The 13,449-nt window shown below is 35.7% G+C and overlaps 1 protein-coding gene across 3 annotated transcripts in view; it reads right to left on the reverse strand.

Annotated features, from left to right (window-relative positions):
- The window catches only part of Adcy8 (adenylate cyclase 8), a 220,362-nt gene that overhangs the window by 113,391 nt on the left and 93,522 nt on the right, over window positions 1-13,449 (reverse strand). For all 3 annotated transcript variants that reach the window (XM_074069234.1, XM_020154145.2, XM_074069233.1), the window contains exon 5: window positions 6,381-6,508. In XM_074069234.1, coding sequence (XP_073925335.1) covers window positions 6,381-6,508 — 128 coding nt within the window. The remainder of the gene's footprint in view (window positions 1-6,380; window positions 6,509-13,449) is intronic.

Here is a 13,449-nt window from a genome sequence, read left to right on the forward strand (position 1 = left end):
GTTGAACTTCATACCTCGTGCTTGCTAGGCAAGTGCTCTACCACTTGAGGTATGTGTTGAGCCCTTTTGTTTTTATTTTGCTTTTGAGATAGGATCTTGCTAACTTTGCCTGGGCTGTTCTCAGCCTTGCAATCATTCCCCTTGCTTCTATCTCCAAAGTAGCTGAGATTATAGATATGTGGCACAATTCCTGGCTTTGAAGTACGTTATTTCTATCTAATTTGTTGAGATTTTTTTTTTATCATAATAGGATATTGAATTTTGTCAAAATGCCTTTTCTTATTGTATTGAAATGATCATGTATTGTTTTATACTTCATTCTGTTAATGCGATCTTACTGATTTTTTTATTTTAAACCATCCTTGCTTATGTATTAATATTATGGATGAGTAGGTAAATAAGTGGAGGCTTAAATAAGAAAAAAAATAAAATAAAATAAACCATCCTTGCATCCCTGGGATGAATATCACTTGACTATCATGAATGATCTTTTAATGTGTGGTTGAATTCAGTTTGCTAGTATTTTGTTGAGGATTTTTCCATCTCTGTTCATCAGGGATATTGATTTGGAGCTATTCTTTTTTTAAAATTATTTTGGTAACTTTGAATTATATATCAAGGTGATTCTGAACTCACGCAAGGAGTTTGCAAGTATTCCCTTTCCAAAGTTTTAGGGAAGAGCTTGAGAATTTGTATTAGATCTTTTAATGTTTGGTAGAATTCAGTACTGAAAGGTCATCAGGTCCTAGACTTTTCACTTGACGTTTTATTACTCATTTAATCTCCTTATTTGATATTGGCATAATAAGTCTTAATAAGTTACATGATTCAAGAAATTCATCCATTTCTTCTAGGGTACCCGATTTTTGTGAATTATTTTTCATAATGATCTCTTATGAACATTTGTGTTTTTGTGGAATTAGTTTATTTTAGTATTTTTATTAGTATGTAATAGCTGTGCAGACAATTTCATTGTGACAGTTCCATACATGCTTACAATGTACCTTGGTTAGATTCATTCTATTGACATTCTCCCCTGTATCCCCCCCACATACTTATAATGACTTTGACAGGTTTCAATGTTCTATCTTCACACACATATATAAAGTACATTGACCATATTTACTCTCTTTTACCCACTTGTCTCAACCTCTCCCTCCCATTAGTATCATCCCCTTGATAGGACCTGTTTTACACTCTTGTCCTTCATTGTTTATGTTCCTTGTTTAAAGGAGTTTTGCCATGGTAGTTCTCCTGTGAATGTATTATACTTTAATTGATCTAACCTCCTCTATCACTCATCCTTGCCCTTTCTCCCCCTACCCTGTATTGTTCAGCAGTTTTCAGTGCATTTCCTTGTAACTTCTTCTCTCACAGATGCAAAGTATTTCAATATTATTCACTCTCTATCATTCTCCTTTGTTCTCCCTCCTCACCCTAGTCTTTTCAGATAGTCCTACTATTGGAAACACGCATACACACACACATATACAAATATACATATATAAATATATATATATATATATATATATATATATATATATATATATATATATATATATATATGATCAGGCTTGAATTTGTGTATACATTTATCTTCTAGATCTATCTTCCAAATACGAGAGAAAACATGTGGCCCTTCTCTGAACATGGCTTAGTCCACATAACATGATGATCTCAAGTTCCATCCATTTACCTGCAAATGACATAATTACATTCTTCTTTATAATATTCCAGTTTGTGGTATAAATTTTAACATTTCCTCTTTAATTCATGATTTTCTTGATTTGAGTTCTCTTTCTTTTTTTCTTAGTCTGGCTAATAGTGTATCAATTTTATGTTTTCAAAAAACAACATTTAATTTTGTTAATTTTCTAATCTCGATTTCATTTATTTCTTCTCTAATCCTTGTTATTTCCTTCTTTATACTAACTTGTACTATTTTTTTTTTTGCTTTTCAAGCATATTGAGGCACACTACTAACCTCTTATTATTTGAGATCTGTCTTTTTTTAATGTAGGTGTTTATCGCCATAAACTGCTTTTGCCATATCCTATGGTTTTTTTGTATATTGTATTTACATTTTATGTTACCTCAAGAATTTTTAAAATTTAACTTTTAATTTATTCATTGATCCATTGGAACAGTTTCTCTAGTTTCCAGGTATTTATTTCCAGAGGTCTTCCTGTCATTGATTTATTGATTTCCTGTTCAGTAGTATTGTGTTCAGAAAAATAAGACTTGACCTATGATTCAATCTTTTTACATTTGATAAGATTTGTTTTGATTTATTCTATTATATATTCCATATATATTTGTGAAGAATGTGTATTACTATCTATCCAATTAATATTTGCCTTGTGTAAGTGTTTTCCAGTGTTGAGTACATATATTTATAATTGTTTTTCTTTTGCTGAATTGATCCCCTTATTAATATATAATAATCTTCTTTCTTGTTACAGTTTTAATAGTCTATTTTATCTGATATAGTGTTGCTATTCCTGCTTTGTTTTGATTTTCACTTGTGTGGAATATGTTTTGTCTCTTCACTTTCAGCCTACATGTGCCTTATGGGTGAAAGAGTTTCTTATGAGCAGTATAAAATTGAGTGTGTGGATATTTAGCTGCTCTATGAGTTTTGACTTTAAGCATTTATACCAAAGGTAATTATTGATAGTAAGAACTTACTACTACCATTTTGCTCGTTGTTTTGTGATTATTGTATAGATTATCCATTGTTTTCTTTCTTTTTTGCTGCCTTCCTCTGTGTCAAAGTGATTTTTATCTAGTGGTATGTTTTATTTCCTTGTTTTAAAATGTGTTTCATCTGTTTTCATGTATTATTAGGTTTTTATAGCCTTCTTGAATTCCCTTATAAATTATTTGCCCCCTTTTTTCTTACTGATTTCCAGATCTTTCTTCACCTTTGATTTTTGACAGTTTAATTATAATAAGTCTAGAGGTAGTCTTACTTTGGCAGAATCTGATTTGAATTGCCAGGTTCTAGTGACAAAATATCCAAATGCCATTTCACTGTGACAGCCATTGCTCCTCACTGTCTTTTTGTACTCTGTGGATTGGTGATGGGATTTTAATATTTTGAGGAAATTCCAGAAAGAAGACAAGGACAGACTTGGGCAAGACCTCAAACAGGGATCCAATTCTGACAACAAACAAATAGGGTGGCCATAAGATCTGGAACAGCAGTTAATATGTGGTTTATTGATATTTCATTTCAATATGCAATAGAATATATAGTATGTTTCCAGACATTATAATTTCTGTCATTTTATTTTAATCAGGAAACAAGTACTTTTAAGGCTGAAAAAAAACTGCATCTTGTATAAATAATGGGTTGTTAAGATTATTAAATGTTTGATAAAACTATTTAATTGGGATTTCTTTCTATATGTATTAAGCTACACATATTTTGCACTAGTCATCCCTTAGAGTGCAATACTTGATGGTAAGAGTGTGGATATTTTAGAATTCTGAGCTGATTGTAACCAACACTTACCTAAATCCAGAAGGCCTGTTAATTCCTCTGTGCCATGTCTTCTTGTTAACTAGAAGAATTAATGCTGGACCTCAAATTCCCTACATTATAATCAAGGAGTTCTTTGGGTATTAATAGACTCTGACTCATGCAGTTAAAAATTACGTGACCAAATTGTTTTATCTTAAAGAAGCAAAAACAGTACTTTATAAACTAACAGAAGAGAGTGTCCTTGAATTATTTCAAACTATTTGTATTTCATGTCTCATTTTTCACTCCAAAACCCCAGAAAAGCCTTACATTGGCCATAAAGTAGAAAGAATAAGATCATTCCTGAGAGAGAAATGATAGTGCTGTAAGTTACTTTAAAGCGTTTGATAACAGATGTTCATTTTTTGTAATGTCATCTGTGTAGCACATTTTACATTTATCAAGATACAAACTCTTATATATAAAACTCCTTGTATAAAGTTTTATTATTTAAACTTGATGTTTGTGCAGTTATAAATTATTTATTTTGAGAATTGGTAGAGATTTCAGAGATGTATGATCTCGTTTCTTTACTTTATAAGTTGTAAATGTAAATGAACTCTTATGATCATACATGGAAAAAGATCCCTGGGAAATGTGTTTGTTGCTGTATTTCCAGAGGTTAGCACAGTGTCTGTCTCAAAGTAGAGGCCAATAAACCTGTGCTGACACACTTACAGACAGATTAATAGAATAAGGTTCACACAAGTACTTAGTTGTGGAGATCTGTAGTCTTTTAGGTATCAGTCCCATGCCTCTCTTGAAAGCAGTTAAAACATTATCATAAATTAATCCTAGTGTTCAGGAGAAGATATTCAAGTGTTCAAATGAATAGTTAAGAACCAGCCTTTTCTGTTATCCAAAGGCTGACTGAAAGGTAACTCTGGGTTAGAAACTGTAGGATCCTCTGTCCATAGGGAGGGGCACTTATGGGAGGGAGCTTCTGTCTCTCTACAGAACACAGGGAAGCAAAGTAGACAATTGCAGTCTCTATATCCTACTGCCTACTTGGTCTTAGGGGTGATGAAGGGTTGAGTTTCTATCATGTACAATATAGTAAAGCACCATAAATTCTCATCTTACCTGATCACCTCCTGAGTCCTCTTCTTAGCTTTATAGGCAATTTTTAGAGAAATTCCTAAAATGGGGCATGTGAACTGTGGAATTGTAACTCAAAGATTTTTTTCCTTCCCAGAATGATAAATGGGATTAAAAGCAAGTGATGTAAGAAAATTACATCATTTTCTTAAAATACAATGGAAGGTATTGAGAAGATTCAGAAGATGCAGTGTCTTTTCCTCTCACTGAACAGTAATTTGGTAGTTTTCATAGAGTCTTGGATGAAAAAGAATTCTTCTGCAGAATTTTTCTGGATCCACCTCCATCACTTAGGCCCTAGCCAATTTAGAGCTTGGGCAGTGGCTTAATGTAGGAAACTTGGCCAGATAATACTTAAAATTATATTAGATATGGCGTAAAAGTAGAGAGAAAGTGTCTTTGTTTTTGTCATTTGATACTCAAATTCATTCTTTTTTAATCAAAAAATAAAAATATGGTCAAGGAAAAATCTCAAATATTGGCCTCAAGACCCCAGAACCATGAGTTCTGGATCCCTCCTGACTCCTTGTTCCTCCTTGAGCCTGGTCTGATGGACTTGCTGCTCCTTTGTCATAAGACGATGTGCTCCACCAATTGCGTACCTACTCATTTGGGTGCAGAGACTAGCAAAAAGTCCTGCAGTTCACAAAGTGTGTTCAATGACCATCTTTGTTACTTTACATACACTTGGAGATCACACCTTTATTGAAAGATGTTTATCAAAGCATTTTTTCAAAAAATGGTCTTTTCTTAAAAGATTTTTTTTTAATGCCAGTTTTTTGGGAGAATATGACTTTCCCTGGCTCATTTCCTTTGGGAAAATAGAGTCATCTGTAGAAATCTTTTACTACACTTAAGTGGGACTTTACAGTGAGAAGTTTGAAGCTACATTTTGAGAAAGCCTTTGTTTACACTGACTTTGCCTGGTATGCCATGATTCCACCTTGAAGAATACTTGGTTTCTCTGAATGCAATGCTTTTCAAGTCTGGCCATATCATAATCTTATGGAAGGAGTTTATAAAATACCTGTGCAGACAAATTAAGTCTGTATTTTTTTTTTTGGTGCCACTCAAGCAAGCACTGATTATCTATCTATCTTTGTACCTATCATCTATCTATCTCTACCTAATCTCAAGATGAAGGAATTTTCTGCCCATACATTCATCTGTTACCACTGTTTCCACTCCAGGACTCATCATGCCACTGCAGCAATCTTAATTTCTGCACATGTCCATCCTCTCTTCAAAGCTCTCCACTCCACCATCAGGATCCTGCTGATGTCTAGTTATATTTTAGAAAACTGAGACATCTCTACCCTGGAAGCCTTCTCCAACATACCAGACTGAATTATCTGATCCTCCCGTATTATCCCCACACACTTGGATTTTATTGATCACAGGTCTTACTAGACTGCATTGAAATTGCTTACGCTTTGACCATCTGTCCTGCTATAGTGTAACCTTGCTAAAGGAAACACTATGCCCATCTTTTTTCTTACTGTATCCCCACAAAGACATTTGCAATACAAATTTGTTGTACAAATAATTGAAAGTGAAGTATAATTAGAAAATAAAAGGCTTACGGGTCCATTGGTTTATATGGAAGGATCAGTGGCATGTGTTTTTTGTGAAATAAGTCAAAGGGTTCTCTGCCTTTTACCATATGCCATGAATTACTGCAAAGTATAGATGGGGTGGTACATCTTTCTCATCGTGTACATTGAAGGCCCAGGTAATGGAGGCGATCACTAGTTACCTGATGGTTTTGATCATGCTGAGGCCCATTTCAACACAGCAATGGGCATGGTCCTGACGGGGCTCGGGAAGTCCAGAAACGCAGTAGTAGCAGTCCCCCAGGATTTTAATGCGAAGGCAGTGATGCTCCTGGAAGGAACAGAGTGTAAAGGAAAAGATTGTATCAGCAGGAGGACCAGATCTTCAGAAACCTACAGAAAGATGCAAGCAGGGTCAGGTGGTCTGCACCATGGGGTTGGGAGCATTCACCTTTAAAACACATTTCAACTAATCTTATAGTTTGGATCTGAAATACCTCCCCAAAGGCCTAGGTATTAAAGGCTGAGCTTCTAGCTTGGTGACTTTAAGAGGTGGTGGAAACTTTAAGAGGTGGCCTAGTGGGAGATCTTTTAATCACTGGTGGATGCCTTTGAACAGGATAGCAGGACTGCACTACTTCCTCTATCTTTGCTTCCCAGCCACCATGGTTTTAGTAGCTTGCTCCACCATGTGCTCTCTCATGTTGAGTGTCCTTACTGCAGGTCCAAAAGCAATGGGGCCAGCCATTAATAGTCTGAAACCCCCAGGCTGTGAGCCAAAATAAATCTTTTCTTTTTGTAAGTTAATTATTTCAGATATTTTTGTTATAGTGATAGAAATCTGTCTAACAAAGTTGCTTTAAATCAATGGTTGGGACTGAATGACCTTGAAAATGCCTTGTAGATCTGAAGCTCCAGGAACCCATGAATTTTGAGTTCCATGAGTAAAGGGATCTTCTTGAGAAAGCAGGGTCCCATGGCTGGTTGAGTGGAGTTATTAACAGAAAGGGGCCCACTGAAAGCACAGCCCAGTTGATATACTTGAATTGCTAAGCTAACAGCATTATGATGATTTCCTAATCTCAGTGAGAGTTTGGATAACACATGGATAAAAACGCCTTCCCAATAAAAAGGAAATATCAGACAGGGAAAATAAAATTTGAACTGACTATGATGCTTCCCTGTGTGGGTCAGATTTCTAGGATTTTGCCAACCTCCCCAAATGGAAACAGAGTCAATCTACAAGACCCTGTATCAGGAACAACTACCCTAGGGTTATTTTTAGGAGCTTAGGGTTAATTTCTATTGGCTGCTTCAGTGCAGCTAATTTTGGAAGACAGCTAATGATGAAGTCTGGTTGGTCAGGGAAGCTCAAAGCCTTCAGTTTCTTCTAAACTCTCAAGAGTTCCTGGCTGGAATGGAACATAGAGAGTACTTTGTCCACTGGTGTTGGCAGTACCACATTTGTGAAGTCCATGTACTGTTATTTAAAAACAAGTCAGAGAACACTGAGACTGTCATAGGGTACACTTTAAAAAAAAATTCCAGAAAATTTATGAAAAATCCATCAACAAATAAAGATAATGAAAATATTATCTATGAGCCTGGTTATGTTAAAAAAGTAAGGACATTCTAAACACTAAAAAAGTAAAAAAGATAAATTCTTAGAAGAAAATTCATTCCTAATTCTACTAATTTGGGTTTTTTCTCTCCTCATTTTAGTCAGGTTTGCCAGAGGTCTATCGATCTTGTTTATTTTTTCAAAGAACCAGCTTTTTGTTTCATTAATTCTTTGTATTTTTTTTTGGTTTCTATTTCATTGATTTCAGCTCTTATTTTTATTATTTCTCTCCTTCTATTTGTTCTGGGATTTGCTTGTTCTTGTTTTTCTAGGAGTTGGAGATGTATCATTAGGTCATTGATTTGGGATCTTTCAATCTTTTTAATATATGCACTCATGGCTATAAACTTTCCTCTCAAGACTGCCTTAGCTGTGTCCCATAGGTTCTGGTAGGTTGTGTTTTCATTTTCATTGACTTCCAGGAACTTTTTAATTTCCTCTTTTATTGCATCGATGATCCATTCTTCATTAAGTAATGAGTTATTTAGTTTCCAGCTGTTTGCATGTTTTTTGTCTTTACTTTTGTTGTTGAGTTCTACTTTTACTGCATTGTGGTCAGATAGTATGCACGGTATTATTTCTATTTTCTTATATTTGCTGAGGCTTGCTTTGTGCCCTAGGATATGATCTATTTTGGAGAAGGTTCCATGGGCTGCTGAGAAGAATGTATATTGTGTAGAGGTTGGATGAAATGTTCTGTAGACATCTACTAGGTCCATTTGATCTATTGCATATTTTAGACCTTGGATTTCTTTATTGAGTTTTTGTTTGGATGACCTATCTATTGATGATAATGGGGTATTAAAGTCTCCCACAACCACTGTGTTGGTGTTTATATATGCTTAGTAGTATTATGAATGCAAAAGGGGAGATAACAACAAACACCATGGAAGTCCAGGAAATCATCAGAGACTACTTTGAGAACCTTTATTCAAATAAATTTGAAAATCTAAAAGAAATGGACAGATTTCTAGACACATATGATCATCCAAAACTGAACCAAGAGGAAATTAGTCACCTGAATAGACCTATAACACAAAATGAAATTGAAGCAGCAATCAAGAGTCTCCCCAAAAAGAAAAGTCCAGGACCTGATGGATTCTCTGCTGAATTCTATCAGGCCTTTAAAGAAGAACTGATACCAGCCCTCCTTAAACTGTTCCATGAAATAGAAAGGGAAGGAATACTGCCTAACTCATTCTATGAAGCCAGTATTACACTTGTCCCAAAACCAGGCAAAGATACCTCCAAAAAGGAGAACTATAGGTCAATCTCCTTAATGAACATTGATGCAAAAATCCTCAATAAAATAATGGCAAACTGAGTTCAACAACACATCAAAAAGATCATTCACCACGACCAAGTAGGCTTCATCCCAGGGATGCAGGGGTGGTTCAACATACAAAAATCAATAAATGTAATAAACCACATTAACAGAAGCAAAGACAAAAACCACTTTATTATCTCAATAGATGCAGAAAAAGCCTTTGATAAGATCCGACACCATTTCATGATAAAAGCTCTAAGAAAACTGGGAATACAAGGAAAGTACCCCAACATTATAAAAGCTATATATGACAAACCTACAGCCAGCATTATACTTAAAGGAGAAAAACTGAAATCATTCCCTCTAAAATCAGGAACTAGAAAAGGATGCCCACTATCTCCACTCCTATTCAACATAGTACTGGAATTCCTAGCCAGAGCAATCAGGCAAGAAGAAGGAATAAAAGGAATACAAATAGGTAAAGAAACTGTCAAAATATCCCTATTTGCAGACGACATGATCCTATACCTTAAAGACCCAAAAAAGTCTACTCAGAAGCTTCTAGACATCATCAATAGCTGTAGCAAGGTAGCAGGATATAAAATCAACATAGAAAAATCATTAGCATTTCTATACACTAACAATGAGCTAACTGGAAAAGAATGTATGAAAACAATTCCATTTACAATAGCCTCAAAAAAAATCAAATACCTAGGTGTAAACCTAACAAAAGATGTGAAAGACCTCTACAAGGAAAACTATACACTTCTGAAGAAAGAGATTGAGGAAGACTATAGAAAGTGGAGAGATCTCCCATGCTCATGGATTGGTAGAATCAACATAGTAAAAATGTCGATACTCCCAAAAGTAATCTACATGTTTAATGCAATTCCCATCAAAATTCCAATGACATTCATTAAAGACATTGAAAAATCTACTGTTAAATTTATATGGAAACATAAGAGGCCACAAATAGCCAAGGCAATACTCAGTCAAAAGAACAATGCAGGAGGTATCACAATACCTGCCTTCAAACTATATTACAAAGCAATAACAATAAAAACAGCATGGTACTGGCACAAAAACAGACATGAAGACCAGTGGAACAGAATAGAGGACCCAGATATGAAGCCACACAACTATAACCAACTTGTCTTTGACAAAGGAGCTAAAAATAGCTGCCTCTTCAACAAAAACTGCTGGGAAAACTGGTTAGCAGTCTGCAAAAAACTGAAACTAGATCCATGTATATCACCCTATGCCAAGATTAACTCAAAATGGATCAAGGATCTTAATATCAGACCCCAAACTCTTAAGTTGATACAAGAAAGAGTAGGAAATACTCTGGAGTTAGTAGGTATAGGTAAGAACTTTCTCAATGAAACCCCAGCAGCACAGCAACTAAGAGATAGCATAGATAAATGGGACCTCATAAAACTAAAAAGCCTCTGCTCATCAAAAGAAATGGTCTCTAAACTGAAGAGAACACCCACAGAGTGGGAGAAAATATTTGCCAACTACACATCAGACAAAGGACTGATAACCAGAATATACAGGGAACTTAAAAAACTAAATTCTCCCAAAACTAATGAACCAATAAAGAAATGGGCAAGTGAACTAAACAGAACTTTCTCAAAAGAAGAAATTCAAATGGCCAGAAAACACATGAAAAAATGCTCACCATCTCTAGCAATAAAGGAAATGCAAATTAAAACCAAGCTAAGATTCCACTTCACCCCTGTTAGAATAGCCATCATCAGCAACACCACCAACAACAGGTGTTGGCAAGGATGCGGGGAAAAAGGAACCCTCTTACACTGTTGGTGGGAATGTAGACTAGTACAACCACTCTGGAAAAAATTTGGAGGCTACTTAAAAAGCTGGACATCGATCTACCATTTGATCCAGCAATACCACTCTTGGGGATATACCCAAAAGACTGTGACACAGGTTACTCCAGAGGCACCTGCACACCCATGTTTATTGCGGCACTATTCACAATAGCCAAGTTATGGAAACAGCCAAGATGCCCCACCACTGACGAATGGATTAAGAAAATGTGGTATCTATACACAATGGAATTTTATACAGCCATGAAGAAGAACGAAATGTTACCATTCGCTGGTAAATGGATGGAATTGGAGAACATCATTCTGAGTGAGGTTAGCCTGGCCCAAAAGACCAAAAATCGTATGTTCTCCCTCATATGTGGACATTAGATCAAGGGCAAACACAACAAGGGGATTGGACTTTGAGCACATGATAAAAGCGAGAGCACACAAGGAAGGGGTGAGGATAGGTAAGACACCTAAAAAACTAGCTAGCATTTGTTGCCCTTAATGCAGAGAAACTAAAGCAGATACCTTAAAGCAACTGAGGCCAATAGGAAAAGGGGACCAGGTACTAGAGAAAAGGTTAGATCAAAAAGAATTAACCTAGAAGGTAACACCCATGCACAGGAAATTAATGTGAGTCAACTCCCTGTTTGGCTATCTTTATCTCAACCAGCAAAAACACTTGTTCCTTCCTATTACTGCTTATACTCTCTCTACAACAAAATTAGAAATAAGGGCAAAATAGTTTCTGCTGGGTATTGAGGGGGGGGAGAGGGAGGGGCGGAGTGGGTGGTAAGGGAGGGGGTGGGGGTAGGGGGGAGAAATGAACCAAGCCTTGTATGCACATATGAATAATAAAAGAAAAATGAAAAAAAAAAAGGAGAAAATTCATTACCTAAGTAAATTCAACATAAAAACCTCACTATATTGCTCTTATCTTTGTTGTTATCCATTTCAGGCCCACAGTTAAATTTTCCTGTTTTTATCTGTGAAGAAGCATGTGAGAACAAGGGTTTAATTCCTTGATGTGATTTTTGCTGATCAGAGCACAGAGGCTGGAAGGCAAGGTTGCTGATTTCATCCGTAAATGGTCTTTGGGAGCAGAGTCTAGTGTGAGTGATTCAGGCTGATGGGTGTGTGTTACTGTCAAATTCAGGTGTACAGATCAGCCTTGCTGTTGGCTATGGGGAGGGATGAGGGAAAGGGGTTTAGCAAAAAGTGCTTTGGGCTAAGGGTCAGGAGTCTGCGTTCTAGTCACATTTACTAGCTAGGAAACCTTGTACAAGACACTAAAACAACTGATATGTTAGTTTCATTTCCTATGTATGACAAGTGCCAAAATAATCTACCTTGTCCTAATGTATAGCAGAGTAAGCATGGCTGTCACTTAGCAATGGTAATGACAACTGATACTTGGAAAGTAGCCTTGTCTGTAGTAGCTTGTCTGCTCCTTGACTTTTCTTCTTTGAGCCTCATAATAAAACCTTGAAAATGCAGGACAAGTAGGTATCACTCTGTTTTATACATATGAAAATATCTCCCTATGAGAGACATAAAAAAATTCCTGTCATAGATGAGATATCTAAGAGTTACCACTTGGACTAGATGTGGTACTCACTAATATCTAATCAGTGATCTTTCCATGGAAATTAAAGTAAAAGCATTTCTTGATGCCTTTTGTACTATAAATATCTTGGAAAAGTCCACAGAGTTTATTAAAGCACATTTATAGGTAGCAGATAAAACTGGGAGAAACAATGTGCACTGAGTTATCAAAGCTGATTATATTTGGGGAAGGGAAAGTAGAATTATCGTGATGTATGCTTTCTTTGTTATGTGTGTCTTTAGTGTTTCAATTTTATATAATGAAGTATTCCTTTAATAAGCAGAAAATTATTAAAAAATGAAAAGAGAAACTATCTCAAAGCAAAAACATTAGGGCCACTGATGTACTAAAACAAAAGTTACATTAAAATTACAACAAATTTTACAGTAGTTTTCTAGTTGTAATCACACAAGTAATACACGAATACATTGTCCTAGCAAAGTTTAAACTGTAGATGAGGCTAAAGTTGCCTTGCACTGCCCCTGACCATAAGACACACATTGGCCTACAAGCCCAGTCCCCTACCTGCTCCTCAGTGGTTGCTGTGCATTTACACGTGCAGGTGCATGTGTGTACATATGTGCAATGTTTCGTGCTCATTAGCCACAAACTCATTATACCACGCCTATAGATCTCAAATGGCCTTTTATGCAACAATATGTTACCAGTATATAGAACCTCATTCTTGTTAATGTGTTGATCAGCTTTTCATAGTGTTGAGTTTGTTCCTTGTCATTACAAATTGAGGTTGCTTCCAGTTTCAACAGAAATTTAAGGAAAGTTTCAAAATATAATGATGCCAATAGAATAACAATACATTCTTTGTTTTAAGCCTTCATAGCAGTATATATATATAATCTTCCCAATTTGGATGTGGAAGGCGCAAGTAAACACTATGAGTTAAAAAAAAAGATTGAAGAGTAGAGTTATCAAATTTTGTCAA

This window comes from Castor canadensis, chromosome 3 (assembly GCF_047511655.1).
Source record: "Castor canadensis chromosome 3, mCasCan1.hap1v2, whole genome shotgun sequence".
Classification (NCBI taxonomy): domain Eukaryota; kingdom Metazoa; phylum Chordata; class Mammalia; order Rodentia; family Castoridae; genus Castor; species Castor canadensis.